Source organism: Aquarana catesbeiana, linkage group LG02 (assembly GCF_042186555.1).
Source record: "Aquarana catesbeiana isolate 2022-GZ linkage group LG02, ASM4218655v1, whole genome shotgun sequence".
Classification (NCBI taxonomy): Eukaryota; Metazoa; Chordata; class Amphibia; order Anura; family Ranidae; genus Aquarana; species Aquarana catesbeiana.
Window position 1 is genome coordinate 295050354 of NC_133325.1, and position 21883 is coordinate 295072236.

Genomic DNA, 21883 nt, shown 5'->3' on the forward strand with positions numbered 1-21883 from the left:
CTAGGGCAGCTATTGGCTACTGGCTATGAACTTCCTTGTTTTAGTCCGGTCGTACGCCATCACGTACTAATCCGTCGGACTTTGGTTGATGGTTGTGTAGGCAAGTCCGTTCATTCGGAAAGTCCGTCAAAAGTCCGCAGGACAAAGTCTGTCATAAAGTCCGATCGTGTGTACGCGGCATTAGAGCGTGGGAAAAAAAGTATTTGATCCCCTGCTAATTTTGTACGTTTGCCCACTGACAAGGAAATGATCGGTCTATAATTTTAATGGTAGGTTTATTTTAACAGTGAAAGACAGAATAACAACAAAAATATCCAGAAAAACGCATTTCAAAAAGGCTATAAATTGATTTACATTTTAATGAGTGAAATAAGTATTTGAACCCTTTGCAAAACATGACTTGGTACTTGGTGACAAAACCCTTGTTGGCATTCACAGAGGTCAGACGTTTCTTGTAGTTGGCCACCAGGTTTGCACACATCTCAAGAGGGATTTTTTCCCATTCCTCTTTGCAGATCCTCTCCAAGTCATTAAGGTTTCGAGGCTGACATTTGGTAATTTGACCATCAGCTCCCTCCACATATTTTCTATGAGATTAAGGTCTGCAGACTGGCTAGGCCACTCCAAGACCTTAATGTGCTTCTTCTTGAGCCACTCCTTTGCTGCCTTGGCCGTGTGTTTTGAGTCGTTGTCATGCTGAAATATCCATCCATGACCCATTTTCAATGCCCTGGCTGAGGGAAGGAGGTTCTCACCCAAGATTTGACAGTCCATCGTCCTTTTGATGTGGTGAAGGTGTCCTGTTCCCTTAGCAAAAACCCCCCCCCAAAGCATAATGTTTCCAGCACCATGTTTGACAGTGGGGATGGTGTTCTTGGGGTCATAGGCAGCATTCCTCCTCCTCCAAACACAGCGAATTGAGTTGATGCGAAAGAGCTCGATACTGACCACAACACTTTCACCCAGTTCTCCTCTGAATCATTCAGATGTACATCTATAGTTTGCTAATGAACATGTGCTTTCTTGAGCAGGGGGACCTTGCGGCTGCTCCAGGGTTTCGGTCCTTAACAGCGTAGTGTGTTACCAATTGTTTTCTTGGTAACTATGGTCCCAGCTGCCTTGAGATCATTGACAAGATTCTCCCGTGTACTACAGGGCTGATTCCTCACCGTTCTCATGATCATTAAAACTCCACGAGGTGAGATCTTGCATGGAGCCCCAGACCAAGGGAGATTGACAGTTATTTTGTGTTTCTTCCATTTGCGAATAATCGCACCAACTGTTGTCACCTTCTCACCAAGCTGCTTGGCGATGGTCTTGTAGCCCATTTCAGCCATGTGTAGATTTACAATCTTGTCCCTGACTACCTTGGACAGTCCTTTGCTTTTGTTTATGGTGGAGAGATTGAAATCTGATTGGCTCTGTGGACAGATTAGAAGCACCTTTAGGAGAGTGCTTCTAATCTCAGCTCGTTACCTGTATAGAAGACACCTGGGAGCCAGAAATCTTGCTGATTGGTAGGAAATCAAATAAGTTTCACTCATTAAAGTGCAAATCAATTTATCACTTTTTTGAAATGCGTTTTTCTGGATATTTTTGTTGTTATTCTGTCTCTCACTGTTAAAATAAACATGCCATTAAAATTATAGACTGATCATTTATTTGTCAGTTTGCAAATGTAAAAAATCAGCGGGGGATCAAATACTTTTTACCCTCACTGTACCATGTAGCATTGTCTAGAAACATGGCAGGTTTTTCTGAAATGTTACAGTTTTTTTCATGTGTAGTTTTACCTTAAGAGCCGCTTGGTAGATTGGGTTCTTTGTACTTCTTCCTTGACTCTGAGAACAACCTCAGCCCCACTGACACACCAGGTTAAAGTAAATGGATACTGCAGTGCTACTGGGAGCACAAATATAGATACCCTGCACACAACTAAGGTTCACTATCAAAAGGCAAACATCTGACTGTTTAGCGGTAAATTAACTCAACATATTGTCATGGGTTGCCATAAATAGCAGTATGCACATAAATGAGTAATTAAAGGTTTCAGGTAGGATTGCACCGATACCGAGCATTTGCACGAGTTCTTGTATTTGGGCAAATGCTCCAATGCCTAATCTGATACCTGGGTAGCCTCAGAGATGATCGGTGCTGGGGTGGGGGGAGTTAATAGGACTGATCTTCCTGTGTGGCTTTTAATAAAGCAGCTGACAGCCACTTCTCCTCCTCTCCCTCCTGCGGCTTTCAGCTGCTTTATTGAAAGCCACACAGGGAGATTGGTTGTAACTGCCCCCACCACCACTGTAATCACCCCTGACTGTCCCCTCTATCCTCCTCTGGCTCCCTGGGTCCTCGGTGTCCTCCTCTGATCCCCGTCCGTGTCCTCCTCCGATCCCCGTCCGTGTCCTCCTCCGGTCCCCGTCCGTGTCCTCCTCTGGGTCCCCATCCGTGCAGAGGAAGGCGCCAAGATATATATGTGATCACTGACTGTTCATTCATAACTGAGCAGTTATGATTGCACAGGAGCCTCTGTCTCCTTTCCATTCATCTTTAGTGCGGCTGAGGCTGCAAAGAAAGGGACTTAGGAATCTCTGTCCTCCAATAAAGCAGATGACAGCTGCTTCTCCTCCTCTCCCTCCTGCAGCTTTCAGCTGCTTTATTGAAAGCCACACAGGGAGATTGGTTGTAACTGCCCCCACCGCCACTGCAATCACCCCTGACTGTCCCCTGTATCCTCCTCCGGCTCCCTATCTGTGTCCTCCTCTGGATCCTCATCCGTGTCCTCCTTTGGGTCCCCGTCCCTGTCCTCCTCTGAGTCCCTGTCCTCCTCTGGGTCCCCCTCCGTGTCCTCCTCTGGGTCCCCCTCCGTGTCCTCCTCTGGGTCCCCCTCCCTGTCCTCCTCTGGGTCCCCCTCCCTGTCCTCCTCTGGGTCCCCCTCCCTGTCCTCCTCTGGGTCCCCTCCTGTGTCCTCCTCCAGTTCCCCTTGCCTGTCCTTCCCCATCCCGTATCTGTCAGGATGGAGAGCGGAGGAAGGTGCCAAGATACATATGTGATCACTGACTGTCCATTCATAACTGAGCATCATAAAGTGTGTTTATGATGTCTCAGTTTATGAATGTACAGGAGCCTCTGTCTCCTGTCCATTCATCTTTAGTGCGGCTGAGGCTGCAGAGAAAGGGACTTGGGAATCTCATTCCCTGTCTCAAAAGGGAGATGTCAGGGGTCTGTTTAGACCACTGATATCTCACTAAAGCCTCCCCCAACAGGGCTGATAAAAAAATAATAATAAATAAATAAATAATTGTAATGAATAATTTAAAAGTTAAATTGAAAAAAATAAAATTAAATTAAAAAAAACACTGACGCTGTCTACTACCCCCCTCCCCAAAAGAGAACGCATTGTAAAAAAAAAAAAATTACAAAAATAACAAAAAAAAATTTGTAAAATTAAAAAACTACTGACACAGTCCATGCCTCATCAGTGCCACCTATCAGTGCCCATCTGTGCTGCATAATAGTGCCACTGTCATATGACATTAAAAAAAAAAAAAATCGGTAATCAGGATCGGCGAGTACTTGAAAAAAAGTATCTGCGCTAATCACTGGCAGTGAGACATTTCCCGATCCCTGCAACCGCGCATCGGGAAATGTCTCACTGCCTTTGATTAGCGCAGCGCAGTGCCGACTTCCTGGTGGGCTGTGCGAACACGCTGGAGCTCATCCTTAGTTCATAGTAAAGTTTCTTTCCCGAACTTAATTTCCCATGATTCAATGCTGCCAACCATGAAGCCTCTTGAGCTCTTTCTGCTTGTCAGCTCCCCCTGGTGGATGGAGGAGAGGTGATTTTAATCAGCTGAAGTCCATTGGGAGACAGAGAAGGTACTGCAGCACAGTGTCCTTAATTGCTTTCTGTCTGTAGGCAAGCACCAGGCTACACATGAAGAAAAAAATATTTTGTAGTCTTGTATGTCCAGGTTCATGTTTTTTTAAAAGCAAGTTGTGAGTAGGTGTACAGATCCCAGATATGGGTAGATGCGTGACTCCAGAGAGACAAACCAGTTCTCATTTTCCTTGTTCACAGTATTGAAAACCTAATGCCTGTGCCTGTGTAATATGAAGTCAATTAATCACTTTTATTTTCTTGCAGGCTCATCATACAACTTAATGAAACAGAAACGGCTTTTGATGAATTTTGGTCTAAACACCAACTAAAGCTTGAACAGTGTCTGCAACTTCGGCATTTTGAGCTGAAATTTCGAGAGGTGTGTTTTTATTTTTATTTTTCAACACTTTCATAGTGAACAGAATTTAGGTTCCTTTTTTGATATGTGCTTGAGACTTTGCGTTCTTAATTCCAAAACCCTGTGATAAGGGCCTTTCTTTGAAAAAAAAACATAGGTTTTCCAGCTTTCTTATTTAAAAGTAATTTTGTTATTTCTAAAACATAGCTTAAAAAGTGATAATATAATATATTTATTGCTTGGGATCACAACACTTGTGCCTATTTGTTATGCAATTAAGAGGATTAAATAATATAGAGAGTTTGCCACTAAAATTTAGGCAGCCATTAAAAAGTGTTCACCTGTATTTTAATTTTGCTAATACAAATGGTTAGTACTTTACAAAATTTTACTGCAAAAACAAGGCTAATTATATTGGCTAGTCATTAATTCCTAATTTAATCTGAAAAAAATCAAGTCTTAAATATTGGTTGCATTATGCATTTTTTTTTACCACAAATTAACTAATAATTTTTGGAACAGTAAATGGCATAGCATGTATGTTTGAAACACATATCTTTCCATTTAGATTAAGGCTGCTCTGGATAGTATCTCTGAGAGGGCAACAACATACAGAGATGTGGGGAACAGCTGCTCACATGTAGAACACATCCTGAAGGATCTCTGCAGTTTTGAGGAAAAGTCCCAGGTGAGGATGGTCTCTCATTTTGGTTTGGGCTTGCTATTTTTTTAGTTCTACATGATAATATAGAGCATTTGTTTAATGCTATCCACTGGAAAAAAAACTCCAATCCACATGGACCTATTTTTAAACACAAAATATTTCATATTTTATTTCCTTCTGAAAACACCAGTGTGCTTTTGTCTAGGAAGAGATACAGTCTGCACAAGCCTTAGCAAGAGAAGGTGACCATCTCATTCTAAGCAATCACTATGCAGTGGACTCTATCCTTCCAAAATGCAATGAGCTTCATCACTTGTGTGGTAGCATCAGCAGTAACATCCAGCAGAGAAGGGCATATCTTTACAAGTCTTTAGAACTACATCGACGCCTAGAGAAGGTTAGTGACAATCTATTGTTATTGTAAAAACATGTTCCTATCCTAGAAGTGCACGTTAGTGTAAATGGCGATTATCTTGTGCGTGTCTGTTTCAAGGCCTTTCACCTTTTTCCTCTGTGTCTTAATGTTGTACAAGTTTGTATTGCTAGAACACACAACTGAACAGCAAGTCTATCTGCATGTAGATAAAAATGTGGCTAATTACGGTACTTATTTTAAATAAAATCTGTCTGTTGTTATTAGATACCTTATTTAGACCCACTGATGTCATCACTGGGCCTCTGTGCTTCGCTACACAACGCAGGCCGATCATGGTGGCAGAGGCCAGAAGGTTGCTCTACCTGGCTTCCTGAAAACATCACTGCACCCTGCCTCAGTACTCCTCAGGGCCGGATCTAGCATGTCTGATGTGGGGGTGCAGTAAAAAAATGTCAGGGGGGGGCAGAGGATGCAAGTTCAGCAGGGCAGTGTATAGGATGCAGTAGGGCAGTGTACAGAGGATCAGCAGTGCAGAGGATAGGGTCAGCAGTTTGTAGGGCAGCGTACAGGGGGCATTAATTTGTAGGGCAGTGTACAGTGGATTATCAGGGCAGTGTACAGGGGCTGAAGGCAAGGAAGTCTGCAGGGCAGTGTACAGGGAGACAAAAGGGCAGAGTATGAGAGGTCAGCAGGGGAGTGTACAAGAGTCAGTAGGGCAGCGTACAGGGGGTCAGTAGACTAGAAGACTAGGGTCAACAGAGCAGTTGACAAGGATCAGCTGGGTGGAGAGCAGGAGTTATCAGGGCAGAAGATAGGGGTAAGTTGGGCAATGTACAGGAGTCAGCAGGGCAGAGGACAGTTGTCACAAGGGCAGAGGATAAGGATCTGCAGGGCAGTGTACAGGGGTCAGTATGGCAAAGAAGAGGAGTCCCAAGGGCAGAGAAAAAGGGGTCAGCAGGGCAGTGGACAGGGGTCAGCAGGGCAAAGCATGGGGTCAGATGGAGAATGGGTCAGCAAGATGGAGGACAAGGTCAGCAGTGCAGAGGACAAGGGTCAGCGGGGCAGGTTACAGGGGTTCAAATAAACACTCCCAGCACCCTCCTAAATCCGGCCATGGTACTCATCAAGTGCGCTCTGATGCAAGTAGTAGTCTGGTTCTTGGGAGGCGTTATGAATATCAACATGCCTTGAAGAGTATATGATAGTCTGGCAAAGTGTGGGCATAGTTAACACCCACATGTGATGCTAAGTTTCCATGACTGCAAAAAGTGGGGAGGAAAGAGCTACATGATGCTGGGCATCCTTTAGCCAGGAAAGGAGTTGAGCTCTTTCTGTCTTGCTGCAGCTTCTAATGCACACTGTGAGAAGCTCACAGTGTGTAGTGAAATCAGAGTTAGGTAAGGCTGCGATTCAGATTTAGGAATGCTTGCAACCCATTTATTTGAACAGAACATATGCACTGGGCTTATGAAACCTTGTCAGGTTGATGTTATCTACACAATTAGTATAGCAGTTTGGCTCACCAGTGTGTTTTTGCTATATACTGCAGATGCGGCATAATAATAATAATACAGCAAGTACTTAGGAAGGTATAAAGCAGGGGTCTCCAAAATTTTCAAACAAAGGGCCAGTTTACTGTCCTTTAGACTTTAGGGGGCCGGATTGTAGCTAGTGATGGTAAACAATGTCACATACCCAGCATCAGTGAGAATAAACATTGCCTCGGGGTTGGTGGTAGGTTACATAGCACCTATGGTCAGTAGGAGGAGCAAATGGTGCCCTCATTGGTATTCCTGGGGGGAATAGTGCCCCATCTTTAGTATTTCTAAGAGGAATAGTGCCCCATCATAGGTATTCCCTGGGAGGAATAGTGACCCATCATTGGTATTCCTGGGAGGAATAGTGCCCTGTCATTGGTATCCCTGGGAGGAATAGTGCCCCATCATTGGTATACCAAGGAGGAATAGTGCCCCATCATTGGTATACCCGGGAGGAATAGTGTCCCATCATTGGTATACCCGGGAGGAATAGTGCCCCATCATTGGTATTCCCAGGGAGAATAGTGCCCCATCATTGGTATTCCCGGGGGGAATAGTGCCCCATCATTGGTATTCCCTGGAGGAATAATGCCCCATCATTGGAATTCCAGGGGTAATAGTACCCCACATTGGTATTTCTGGGAGGAATAGTGCCCCATCATTAGTATTCCTGGGGAGAATAGTGCCCCATCATTGTCAATCTTGGGAGGAATAATGCCCCATCATTGGTATTCCTGGGAGGAATAGTGCCCCATCACTGGTATTCCTGGGAGGAATAGTGCCCCATCATTGGTATTGCTGGGGGAATAGTGCCCCATAATTGGTATTCCTGGGGGGCTAGTGCCCCATCATTGGAATTCTGGGGGGGTAGTGCCCCATCATTGGTATTCCTGGAAGGAATAGCACCCCATCATTGTTTTTTTCTGGGAGGAATAGTGCCCCATCATTGGTATTCCGGGGGGGGGGGGGATAGTGCCCCATCATTGGTTTTCCTTGGGGGGGGGGGGAATAGTGCCCTGCTATTGGTGTTAGTGGTAGGAACAGTGCCTCATATCAGTGGGAGGAATAGTGCCCCAAGGACCAGATACTGTAAAGGCAAAGGGCTGCAGTTTGGAGACCACTGGTATAAAGGAATATCCTGTGTTATTTCTAACCATCAGCCTTTCTTTCTCTTAGACAATGGAATGGTGTGATGAAGGTATTTACCTACTGGCTTCTCAACCAGTGGATAAGTTCCAGTCCCAGGATGGGGCAGAATCAGCACTGCAAGAGATAGAACGGTTCCTTGAAAGTTGCACTGAAAACATCATAAAGGACTTGCCTACAGTTTTGGCACAGTATGAAGCAATTCTCACAGCGGAGTTAAAGGTAGATAGCAAAAAATTATGGATTTTAGCAGATTCTGTTTGTTACTCCCGAAATTCAGGATCAGTAATTGAATTTTGCACCACAGGAGCATGTCAATAAAGTGTTCCAGAAGCAGCAGAGTACACAAGAAATGTTTGAGAAGCGAAAAGGAAGCCTTAGAAAACTAGCTGCTAAACAGACTCGGCCTGTGCAGCCTGTAGCGCCTAGACCAGAAGCCTTTGTCAAGTCCCCCAATTCCTCTCCAGGTAAAGAAACACCAATCTCATTAAACATTTCAGTATACTTACTTGATACATCAAGGGTCATTTTTGGTATTGTGAATATATAAATTGCACCAGCGTATTTGTTTTTTTTCATTGAAAGTAGTTTCCTATTTAGAGCAACAGGGTTTACCTGATTCAGAGCATGAATAAGGAAGAGTCCCCAACACCAGTCATTTATAAGACCACAGTTAAAATGGGAGCCAGAGGGCCTACTCTTGAGGCTCTTTCTTGAGGATATATCAGAAACCATATGGACACATGGATTTTGCAATCGCCATGTTACTGTGGGATTATGGGTCAAGGAATCCACATTGCCCGCCATCATACCCTTCACTCTCCTCCCCTGCACATACCACCCTCCGTCTTACCTTCAACGCATACTGAATGCTTCACCATGGTTTTTATATCTCCGACCTTTCCTGTTCAGGAAGGGCACACTTTTGTAAGATGGCCTACTTTGCACTAACCTTTATTGGTAATATGTAGATACCACAATTGTAGATATCACAATTCCCTTAACAACAGTATTTTGTGTCAACATCCAGTCCTCCAAAGGGCTTCAGAGCTCAGAGGTAATCCTGAAAATGTTCTTCAAAGAAGGATGAACTACAGGAGAGCAAAGGTAACCAACATTTTAAAACTTATACCCCTTTTTTATTGAAACTTTTTGTTTCAACGATGTATGAACACATTGCAAACAGCTAAAATTACATTTTCAGCATGTCAAGGTTTCATTTTTTTTGTAGAGTGAGGTGGATGGTCCAGTCAGGAGTTGTTCAGTGATGGAGGATGAAGAAAATCTGGCTGTGTTAAGAAGGTACATTATATGGCATGTTCTAGTATGATGAAAATGATATGGATTGATAGCAATTACTCATCGAGGCTAAGCCTATTTGAGTTTTCATTGGATCGTTAGCGCTCAGGCCTAGCCATATTATTCTGATTGTAACTGTAGTAATGATGCATTCAAGCATTTGAGAATATTGATTTCTATATAATAGTTTCTCCATCTGCAACTAAAAAAGAAGCCTTATGTTAAAAGCTGTTGAGAATGTGTGTTTTGTCTTTGTTTCTTAATTGTCTGCGCTACATAGACAATAGAATAGAAGTGTGCTCAGACTTTGTACACAATATTTTGATGGTATATTGCAAAGGGTGAAAGAGGAAAATGCCTCAGAGTTGGCAGGGGCTGATGGGCAGCTGACTTGGGAGAGGAGGACCGCGGCAGTATGACATCTGTAGGTAGGGAAGCACTCTTAAGTAAGCACAGGCACCTAACAGGGTTCAGGGTTTATGCACGCCATGACTTGCGCATATACTGAGGTAGAATGGGGAAAACCCTACCAAAGTCTTTGTCATCTGATATATTTATTCTTCTCAATCACAAATATCTCTCACCCTCTAAAGCTAGGAGGGGGACATCACTACTAAAAGTCTGCAAACCTGTAGCTTCCTATGGTACATCTTGCATGCAGCTTGCTAATTGGTTCTAAATGAGCACCACCGCACTGCTGCGGTCCTACCTGTGGTCCATGGGCATCCGCAGAACTTTTTTCGGGGGGGGGCATCATTTTTGGGTCACCCATGCACCACCCCTTTTTGACAATGTCATTATCACATTATCATGGTCAGAGACTGCAGACGTAGTACAGTCCCTAGGATAAGTAATAGATAATGGCCGACAGGCCCTCTTACCAGACCCAGAGAAACTACAGCAGTGATCCCTCCGATTAGACGATCGCTCACCCTGGGTTTCCCGAGGGCAACTCTGGTCAGTAGTGTAGCATTTCTGTACCCTGGTAGTGGCTCAGTCTTTCGCTCTCTGGTGGTGCTGGGCAGTGTGTCTCTCTCTCTGGCTTTTGCCCAGCACACTCCTCGTTCTTTGTCCTGTAGCACTCTCTCCCTCAGCTTTTTTCCAGGCTGCAGTCTCTCAATCGCTCTCTTGATCGAGCTGTAACCTCCTCCCTGTGGAAAATGGGGCCGCCAATATTTGGGACTACATGTCCCATGATGCTCTCCTCTCCTAGTCTCCTTTGATTGGCCCTCAGTTATGGCAAATAGGGAAGGAACGGAGCGGGCAGGAAGCTGGGTGGGGAACTGATGAGAACCACCGTCTCTTCTCCCTGACAGGAGAAAGGGGGGCGAGCGGGGGATACCTCTGACAGCCCGCAGCTCGCCTTTCTCCTGTCACAGCACCACTGAGTTCTCTGCTGAACTGAGCAGGGAACAGAGCCAAAGTCACACTACACTGATGGGGGGCTTGCCAGCACCTTGATAGTGTCACCCCACTGGTGGGTGGCACCCGGGTGCGAGCTGCTCGCACTCCGATAGCGACAGAACTGTGCTGAATTTAAGATTCAATCCCTGATTCCAGGGGGGGCACTTGACCCCCCTTGCCCCTACCTGCGGACGCCCATGCTGTGGTCTACCTCCCTTTCAGCTCTTAGTACCTGACAAATGTTAGTGTAGCAGCACTGCACTGGCACTCCCAATCTCAGCCATGTTGGAGATTAGAGGACATTAATATAGATTAAGCATTTAGGTGAATACGTATGAATCCATATTTTTACTGGATATTTTGCATATACTGTATGTTTAGTGTTACACGTTAAAGATGAAAGTTTAAGAGTACAAAGACATGAACTCTCATATTTTATACCTAGAATTTAACTTTTTTCTTGAATGTATCATAATAATTCTTTGTGAACACCCTTGGTCTAGATGCTGATCTGGTTATTTTGTTTCCAGGCATGTCATGAATGAACTCATTGAGACAGAAAGAGTTTACGTTGAAGAACTTCTCTCTGTTCTTGAGGTATAAAGCAAAAAACTGTTTGCAACTTAACAAAATTAATAAAACTAAAGTAGAACCGTGTTCTAAAACTTCAAATTGGATTTAGACTGCAAATATCAATCTGCTGTATTTTTTTTTCTCTATACCCCCCTGTAACATACTATAAATGCCTATTGATTTGGCTGGGAGATATGTTGAATAGCCACTTTCTTGGAGAGTGTAACAACACTCTGCTTGCCCTATTGAAACTACAGAAGTGTTGTCAACTCTGCAGCCATTGCAGCAGTAAGTAAGGATGCAAGAGTTGTGTGGCTAGCAGATTAGTTACTGCTGTTTTTGTACTTTCATACTGTCAGTCTTCGGACAGCCACGCCAAGCTTCAACCTCATATATGCTCTAATAGAAGCTTGGCAAACAGGATATTGTAGATTTTGCAGAAGCTTAGATATCTTAGGGAAATGATATGTAATAACTGCTGGATCCTTCCCATCTTCTGTGATATCCTGGTGTATGCTATACAGGCTGGCTTTAAAACAAGAAAGAGCCATTGCTGTAAGATTCTATTGTCTTATTGTCTTATCTTATTGTCTTATTTTTCAGTCATGGTCTTCTCTTTAGGTTTGTTTTGTCCCAAACACCATCACATAAAACTAACTATGTGTCACATGGATAAATATTTCATTATCTACAAAACAAAATTTCTGAAACAATTTGCTTGAAGTACATTATTAACGAATAGTGTGTTTTTTTTTTTCTTAAGGGTTATGCTGCTGAAATGGAGAGTCCCTTAGTAATGCACCTGCTTTCTCCAATGCTTCACAATAAGAAGGATGTATTGTTTGGCAATATGGAAGAGATCTACCACTTTCATAACAGGTCAGCCTTTTATTTTACACTTTCTAAATGTTACACTAACCTTGCATTGTGAAAGCTAATACATTGTAAGTAGCAATCAGAAATACATCACAAGCATGTTATACATTCTCTGCATCTTTGTTCAAGGGGAAGTATAATGACTCCAGAGGTTTGCTAAATAAAATACATCAGCTACTAGTTAATAATTGTGTCAGGGCCAGGACTTGAACCTGGGACTTCTCCTGAGCCTGGCAATGACTCTTCTCGCTGAGCTACCTGAGATGCTGGACAGTACCCTGTCTGATCCATTGGACAACCCTGTCTTGTGCCTTAACTTCTGCTGAACCTTGAACTCTCATGAACTTCCTGATTTAAGCCATGTTTCAGCACTTCCTGTTTGCCATAATATTGTCCAGCCAGTATCTCACACTCTTTCCTGCTGCCATATCTTTATTACTACTCATTACTGACCCTTGACTTTTTCCTCAACTACGCTTCAGCTTGATCCCAAGCTGCAACTACTTTTTACTGACCCTTAGCTTGTTTACTGACTACGCTTCTGTTTGATCCTTACCTGCTGTATCTGATACTGGACCCCGGCTTGCTCACCTCCTGGTGGGGTGATCCTGAGGACTGCGACCTGGTACTAACATGCAGCTAAACCCATCTCCACCATCAGGAGCTCTGGTGAACACCGGTTAGTACTTAGACACTCCGCACCTCAGGTGAGCCTGCAATATTTGCCAGGGTGACCTGCTTGTATACCAGTCCTGCTGGTCGGTGGGAGTCTCTCTACTGCTATAGCTACTGCTTTTGAAGCCTGACGTCTGCTCGTGATAAACTGTATGTGGAATATGGTAATGTTTGAAACACTTTTTTCCTATGTATAGTTTAAAATTATATATGTACATAAGAGGACCCATATTTGCTGGTTACATATGCAGGTATGCTTCCTGCTTTGCTGTTTGTTGAGGCTCCTCAAAATGTTATGTCACTGAAGTGTCCACCTCAATTAATACAATACACTCCCTGTGTGGCAGATAGTTCAACAGTTTACAGACAAAATAGGTGCACTGAGCCACTCAGAGCTCCTGAAGTTTGCCAGAGTACAAATCTCTATATTTAATACAATACAAAAGTTAAGGAAGAGAAAGCATGTTAAAATGTAAAGTGCTACTACTAGCAATTATTTTAAACATAAATATTAACCCAAAATTTGGGTCATTTTTTTGCACTTCAAATACATGTGAACTATGCATGCTTTCCACTATAAAAGTTTTGAAAAACATTGCATTTTAACATTTTCTGATTTTCAGAAAAGATTTTTTCAGAAATGATTCAGATTTTTTCAGACGTGTTCAGAAATGATTTTGTTTCCTAAATAAATTTAAGATTTCGACCATTATTATTTGGACCATTTACTCATTTATAGCAAAAGAAGGATGTATGAACCTTTAATGTTAATCCAGTACTGAGTTTAAATTTTCTTGTTAGGATATTTTTGAAAGAATTGGAAAACTACATTGACTATCCGGAGCTAGTAGGAAGATGTTTTCTGGAAAGGGTAAGCATTTAACTTACAGATAGACTGACAACTTTAATATGGACACTTGCAAATCACAATTTATTCACAAATAAATATTCGTGACCCAGGAATAAACTATTCTACATTCAAGGCAAAGTGAACACTTTCATTTCCTCAAAGAAAAAAGAAAGAAAATTAGGTTGTTTGTTTAAAATGGCTGTGATGAAAGCTGTGTGAGGACTGCCATTATTGGCCTCCTTCTAAAAATGCCAGATGCCTAACTGTGTCTAACTTTGGTACTTTTGAGCCACATACCCAGAAAAAAGTATGCTGTAAATGAGCGAGAAAGTGTGTCAGGACTACTTATCTCTATATAGTTTTTCCAGGTTAGAAACCCAGACAGCATTGAAACCAAAGCTTTAGCAAGGCAGTCATGAAAAAAACATTCTCAAAAACAGGGTTTAGCAATGGTAGCCTCCATTATTCTCTCCTGATGGCTTCCTTTTAATGTACCAATTAAACAGGTGTCAGAGGAAATAATAATTGGACAGGTAGTATACGTTTTCTAATTGTTATTGCGTCTCACAGGATGAGCAGGCTCTGGAGGTGTTTCAGCACTTTTTCCCCAGATAGTCATACCAGGAAAACTTGGTTGGGCCGAGCAGTCAGGTGTATGCTACTTTATGCAAAAACAAATGTGTGAAGGCAATTGGCATGTCTATCCACTCTCAATTGTCCACAGGAAGCTTAGGGATGATATTGAATCTACATTGCTGGGTCACAGGACCACCTAAAAGTTCTGTCTAGTCATGCTGCAGTGTTGGAAGTGCTAGCCACTTCCTAGTCATGCTGCAGTGTCAAAAGCAATGGATCCTGTGCTGGTTTTACTGACCAACATGTAAATTTAAAATGTATTATAATATTTCTCTCTAAATATGGACTGCATTGTTTGAGACACTTTACAGGCTATAATTATTTGATTTGAATGCCCTGTTGTATACATCACAGCAGCAATGCATGGAGTCTATGGTTTCTATGTCAAATCAGTCTAAATTCGCATCATTCACACCATGGTGTATATATTACATGTAAAATACCATATGCTTTAGTTTTACTTGAGCACAGAGAAAGGCATAATTTATTTTAAAGAACATTTCTAGTGTGATGGAAATCAACAGCTGACATTATACAGATTTTTTATGGTGAATACAAGCATGGTATTGTGTAAACCACTAACATATTTAATTTTACCAATAATACACTGTTTTTCCCAGATGGAAGATTTCCAGATCTATGAGAAGTACTGCCAGAACAAGCCCAGGTCAGAAAGTCTGTGGCGCCAGTGCTCAGATGCAGCTTTTTTCCAGGTTACCATTAAGTACTTTAGCCTTGTAAATCAGATTTAAACTCATGGCTCAATCTAATATAAATATTTTGTGGTTGCAGGAATGCCAGAGGAAGCTCGATCACAAGCTTAGTCTGGACTCTTATTTACTAAAGCCTGTACAGAGGATAACAAAGTACCAGCTTTTACTAAAGGTAGATGTTACTGAAGCAAACCTCACTGTGTTGTGTAATGTGCGATGGGAAGGACACCTGCAGTAACAATTTGTCATATTTGTAAGAAACAAACAATGTAACGATTTATGACTTTTATTTTTTAATTTGAGGACACAATGAAGTATTCAATTTTAACATGTAAGTTCTAAAATGAAATATTAAAAACCTTTTTAAAGTGTATATAAAAAAAACAAAAAAAAAACACGTCCCAATACTTTGGCTTTGCAAAGCTTACTGATTTTTCTAAGCAAAAAGTCCAGCACAAGATACTTTTCTGAAAATATTCTGTCTTATACTCAGATCAGGTGACTTGTTTGTTTACAATGACAAAGGAAAAAGTGTACTAAACACTATATTACAGCAAAAATTACAATTTGATGACTGAATCGCACTAACATAATTTTTGTGATTTGGCATATATTACCAATATAAACCTTTTTTCATTCAGGAAATGCTGAAGTACAGTAAGAACTGTGAAGGAGCTGAAGATCTGCAGGAAGCTTTGGCTTCTATTCTTGGTATACTCAAGGCTGTCAACGACTCCATGCACCAAATAGCCATCACTGGTTATGAGGCAAGTGGTTACTTTTTACAATTACTGATTTGGTTAAACAAACTTTAGAACTGCAGCTTTAAGTATTTTAAGCATAGGTATAGTTAGGTATAGTTAAACAATCTAAACAAAAGGATTATTACACAGGTATACAGACTAAATATAAAAGTTCAAGCTGCTGGCAACAACACAACAGAACCAATCGTGATAAACGTGAAACAAAAAAATGTTGCCGTGCTAAACCTAGATGGTGAATAAACAGGTGTCCATAAAGTGTGAATAACTGGTGCTGTTCTGAACAATGTAGGTGAAATTCTTGATGAACATCCAGTTACAGTGAATATAATTGATGTGTATCTTGATCACCCAAGTGCACTTCCACCGATATTGATATAAAACGCCTCCTTACCAGAGGTCTGGACTCCAAATTATAACAGTCAAGACAGGCGTGATATAGAAATAGTAAGGCCCATGAAGGAAAGATAAAACAGCCACATATTGTAAAACTGTTTGACAGTTTATTAACACCTACATAAATCCAGTATACAAGGAGCATTAATAGATCCAAGGTATCCTAGAAGTCGATTGACCAGTATACAGGGTTGGCATGCGTGGTACCTCACAGACATGGACTCCAGCTGACGCGTTTTGTTAGAATAAATGTTATCTGAGGCATTCTTTTATTTAAGATTTTAAAGTATTACAATGCAAAGAAAACACATGAAAAGCATTCACTACTAACATTAGTAATATATAAACAAATATTGAATACTAAAAAAATAATAATGATAGTAATATGGACAACAAAAATATGAGTAAATGCAGTGTTAAAAATATATATTACATGACAATTGGGGAATTGTCATCAGAAGCTAAGCAATGTACTACGCACAAATTTAATAAACTGCCAGAATTCAGTCAGTTGTGCACATGAAACAGAGCAGTAAATGAAAAACAGGGAAAAAAGCCTTCAAAAGTGACCAGATTTCAGCGTGCTGTGATAGGCAGTAATTATACAGAGTCCAAGTTAGGCAATAGCAATATATTGTAGAAAGGTCCAACACAATCCAACCATGCCCAGCGGGTAGGCATGCCCGTCCAGAGCCACTTATGAGCTGTAACGGCAGTCTGTAGACTTGGAAGATGCTGCCAGCATTTGCAGCGAGGAGCGGAATATGGCCTGGGCAATCCACACTCAAAAGGGAAGGCTTCCTGAAGCGAGGTAGTCCTTGCACTGTCCCTACTCCTCCAGCTGTCTGTCCAATCAGACAGCTGTCTCCTTGTGACCACAGGAAGTCCTAGAGGAACCAAGTTCTTTACAACTTACTTCTCCTTTTGCATTTCTGCTTTAGTTGAGTGCTACCTACAGTGGGGAGTACAGACTGCACCTGCCTACAGGATTTTTTTGCCAAGTTAGATCAGGGCAATTTCGATCTTATTTCCTTTTGTTCAAGCAAAACCAACATTTTTACATTTTTGTTTTCTTTGCAGTTTCAACAAAAAAATGAATTGAAAGTTTGATCTCTCCACCAAATTGCAGCTAGGAATACACTGATAATTAAATCTCCTTGCTACTGAGCGTTTTAACTGCTTGTTGGAAGTCTCTTCATGTGCAGCACACAGATTAATGTGAATCCAATGAGATAACTGTCAACAATCAGCTTAATCTCTCAGCAGCAAGGAGATTTAACCTTTTCACTGCCAACGCCATTTTTCAGTTTTTTGCGCACATGTTTAAAAAATCATTTTAGGCCTGAAGATTAGACAAAACCCCCAAACATTATATATTTTCTGAAAGCAGACACCCTAGCGAATAAAATAGTGGTAGTTTCAAATGTCAAACGATATTACCACAAGGGTTAAGTAAAAGAACACACTAAAGTGAATTTTAGGGCACATAAACACAATAAACTACCCACATTTTTGGTGAAATATAAAAGACAAGGTTGCACAGAGTAAATGGATATCCAACATATTAAACTTTAAATTTGTGTGTGCCTGTGAAATGGCAACAAACTTCAGTACCCTATATTGTCTATCGCCAAAGCTTCAAAAGCCCCCTATAAGTCATTAGTTTAGTGTTACAGAGGAGGTCTGGTGCTAGAATTATTGCTCTCATTCCGGGTGTGTAAAGCAATATGTAATGTGTATTGCAATCGATGTGTTCACACGTAGGTGCCCCCGATACATGCATTGATGTTCATACGTGCATATATGTGGGGGGGCCTCAAAAAAAAATTGGGGGGAATTTTATGTGCTTGGGTGTAACTTTATCTTCTTGCAAAAAATAACATTTTTTTTACTTGTTTTTTTTTTTTTCTTCACATAGCTGACAAAAACTCCCCTATGTTCTGATTTTTAGGGGACAGGTTCTCTTTACTGAGACATGCAGGGTCTAAAAGACCCTGCATGTCTCCTGTGGGCTTCCACTAAATGTTTTGCAATGCAGATTGTACTGCAATACATCCCTTCCCTGGTATGCTAACTGGGTCACTGAGGGCCTGACCTGGAAGTGACATCACAGACATCGCTTTCCGAGGCACAGCAAAAAGAGGAGATGTGTACCTGTTCTTCTGCCTCCGGGGCGTCAGTTCCAGGAGTGTGTGTGAGCAGCGGCCCAAATGCTTTCACCTGACAGGCAGGAGTCTGCCTGTCCATTTTACACACAATCCTGGTCGCTACAGCCACCGGAATGTGTGTAAACCCCCCCCCCCTCCCCCCGTACAGACCTGGCAGCAAAAAAGGTTAAAAGCTAACTCCACCTTTAAGACTATGTTATGGCTATATTTAGGATATAACATGTACCATGGTGCCAAGCAGCTGTCTGATTCAAAATTGAAACAGCCCTGCATGGCTTCGCCCACATAGCCTCATTATTCATTCACAGAGAGTCCTGTCTGCCACTGCAGCAGTTGGACTTGTAGATGCATTGATCACCACACTCGTAGTCCATAGACACTTCCTCTAGGTCTCTACCTGAAAGCCTATACCTAAGTTCTGTTCTAGAAATTTTAAAGATAGGCAACGCCTATCCTCATATTGATTAGTGGTTCCAAATTAATAACTACTGCAGTAGGGAACAGACACAAAAGATAAACTCTGCATCTTTCCAAAATAACTGTTCTGTTTTATTTGATGCAATGGAAGGTATTTATACACATGATTACGTAGGTTTCACATTAGTAATACAATTGTACTTTTATGGTAACACGGGCGTAACATAGGCAGGCTAATTCTAATCAGGACTCGAAAGAATGCAAACATGTAAACAAAATATTATTAGGCTCCATACACACTGTCTTAAAAATCACTGCTTCTACAGGAGTTTTGTTTTCTGCCTGTAGAAGCAGCTCAATGTTATCCTATGTGTCCTTGCACATTAGGACGATTACAGGCGTATTTTGAGCTCAACGTTTAGAGACAGGAAAAAAAAAACCTTTTGGTTCGCATTTCTGATTGGAGCTTACTGGCAGAAGAATCTGAGTATCATTTCTCCTTGATCTACTTTGTCTGTTACTTTCGCTTCGTTTGTTTAAACTCTTCGCTCTTATTTCCTTCTCTTCTCTCCTCCTACTCTCTCTCCTCGATTTCGTTCTCACTTCTTGCATTCTCACTTCACCCTGCTTACCCACCTCCCTTACTTTGACATATTCCAGCTTAGGGGCGGGGTCCGCTGACATAACTCGTTTCCATGACATCGGCGGCCCCAGCACAGCAGCGTCCCTCGTTGTTTAGCTACCGCCGGCCAATCGCGCAGGCACAGTCAGCGGCCGCTGTTGTCTCCCTCATACGCTGGTATACCAGGCACTTCAGCGTTCCCTGTTGCCCCGGTTACCGCCACATGACGCAAGCGCGTCCTATGATTATTGCTGGAATCTCACCCCACAGCCTCCGATCCCTGCACTGGCGCCGATCCGTTGCAGGATCGTGCGCTGCAGCCTGATGTTCCCTTACAGCTGTTTCATCCCCACAATGGTTTTCAACATTATCAAGAAGGTACCATGATGACAGTTTCATAATACTTTTTTCTAAACCTTCCTTTGTCATTTGCTTTTCTTTCATTCATGAAAATTTTCTTTTTTTTTTTTTTAAACATTTGTTAGTGTTTTTTTGGCGGGATTTGTGACATCAGACCAGTCTGTGGGTGGGAGGAGCTTCTCTTTTTGGTTGATGTTTCTTTAAATATTTTCCACTGTTTTTCCACATTTATCACATGCCTGATGAAGGGGTCCTGTGTGACTCCGAAACATTGCACTCTCCTTGTGTTGTCATCATGCAATAAATTACACATTTGGGCGCTAGCTACGCTGTTCCATGGTGTGCTGGCAAATATCTTCATCTTGGCTGGGGGGTTCTTGGCTGTTGATTGGATAGATTGATAGCAGTGCAGCCATTGGATCCTGCTGCTGTCAATCAAATCCAATGATGCGGCTGCTGGGGGGCAGGGCCCAGTCCTGCATTCAGCGTTTATGGACGCCGAATGCTGGACTCGGGAGCGTGCCCGCAAGGTAACCCCCTGGGTGAGTGCTTCTCCCAGGGGTTTATCTAATGTGGAGAGGAGCCGAGAGAGCCGCCGAGGGACCCCAGAAGAGCAGGTTCGGGGCCACTCTGTGCAAAACGAGCTGCACAGTGGAGTTAACTATGACATGTTTGTTAGTTAAAAAAAAAAAAGGGAACCTTTAGTATCACTTTAAGTTTCTTTATCATCTGTGAAAGGAAATATAAAGTAGCATGTGGGGCAGGATTGACTCTTTTCTTTCCATCTTTAGTTTATTTCATCTTGGTAATTTGCAATCATTTAACTTAAAATGTTACAAATGTATGTTTTCCTTTGTAAATAATCATCCATACCCAATGTTAATTCCAGGGAAACTTGAATGATCTTGGGAAACTTTTGATGCAAGGCTCTTTCAGTGTCTGGACTGAGCATAAAAAAGGCCATTCCAAAGTAAAGGACCTGGCAAGGTTTAAACCAATGCAGAGACACTTGTTTCTGCATGAGAAGGCTGTGCTGTTCTGCAAGAAGAGGGACGAGAATGGGGAGGGCTATGAGAAGGCCCCCTCCTATAGCTTCAAACATTCCTTAAATGTAAGTCTGTTTTCTCTGCACTATTATGACCATGTAAAGCTATAACAAGTCAGATGAGCATGTTAATAGTGATGGTTAGAAAGGGCAACAACTATTTTAGCATACAACCATTTTTATAAATGCTTGTATGTCATAGGTAAATATTTTGTTAAGTAGCCCAAGTCATTGTTCCTCTAAGGTGCGTGTTCAGATTATTATAGTAGCAATATTATTATCGTTTATTTTCAAAGTGCTAACGTACTAGTGGCATAGTGATTTAATTCTAAAAAGATGTGAATTAAGTGATAAGGACATGAAAGGGTTTATTTACTAAAGGCAAACATACTGTGCACTTTGCAATTGCAGTCACACTCTGAGATGGGCATTTGCTCCAGAGCTTAGTAAATGAGGGAAGCTCTGCTGACTTCCATCATCCAATCATGTGCCAGCAAAAATGCTGTCTTTTTTTTTTTCCTTTGCAGGTGATTGGGTGTTCTTTGCAAAGTGAAGCTTTACCTCATTTACTAAGCTCTGGAGCAAATACCCTTGCCGAGTGGAACTGCACTTTATCATCTGTGAAAGGAAATATAAAGCAGCAAAGCACACAGTCTATTTACCATTACAGTAGTAAATAATTGAAAAAACGCTAATGCTTTAGAATGGTAGCCTATCAGTATCGCTTAAATTAAGTTCTTTATTTTAGGTTGTCTTGAACTGTGAACTTGAAATAATGGACATCTTTATGCAAACTGAATTACAAAGAATTATTCTTCTATCTTGTTCAAGTTTGCAAATGAGAAGAAAACTGGTAGCACACCGCGATTATAATCTAATAAAACCTCCTTTTTTCTGAAAGCATGGGACAATAGCGCAGGATAGGTTACAGTTGACAAGTTTCACACGTAGGAGTGCTTAATCATAACGTCATGATTAAGCATTCCTACGTGTGAAACATGTCAACTGTAACCTATCCTGCGCTATTTTCCCATGCTTGAAGAATAAAGGAGGTTTATTGGATTGCAATTGCGGTGTGCTATCAGTTTTCTTCTCATTTGCATGTCACTGCGATAGCGAG

At 41.8% G+C, this 21883-nt stretch overlaps 1 protein-coding gene across 8 annotated transcripts in view; it reads left to right on the plus strand.

Annotated features, from left to right (window-relative positions):
- Positions 1-21883, plus strand: part of MCF2L (MCF.2 cell line derived transforming sequence like) — a 376112-nt gene that overhangs the window by 326785 nt on the left and 27444 nt on the right. For all 8 annotated transcript variants that reach the window (XM_073614529.1, XM_073614527.1, XM_073614528.1 and 5 more), the window contains 14 exons: positions 4151-4265; positions 4813-4932; positions 5114-5305; positions 7999-8190; positions 8276-8435; positions 8999-9075; positions 9200-9270; positions 11202-11268; positions 12008-12123; positions 13597-13666; positions 14902-14994; positions 15074-15166; positions 15636-15761; positions 20608-20829. In XM_073614529.1, the coding sequence (XP_073470630.1) occupies positions 4151-4265; positions 4813-4932; positions 5114-5305; positions 7999-8190; positions 8276-8435; positions 8999-9075; positions 9200-9270; positions 11202-11268; positions 12008-12123; positions 13597-13666; positions 14902-14994; positions 15074-15166; positions 15636-15761; positions 20608-20829 (1714 nt within the window). The remainder of the gene's footprint in view (positions 1-4150; positions 4266-4812; positions 4933-5113; positions 5306-7998; positions 8191-8275; positions 8436-8998; positions 9076-9199; positions 9271-11201; positions 11269-12007; positions 12124-13596; positions 13667-14901; positions 14995-15073; positions 15167-15635; positions 15762-20607; positions 20830-21883) is intronic.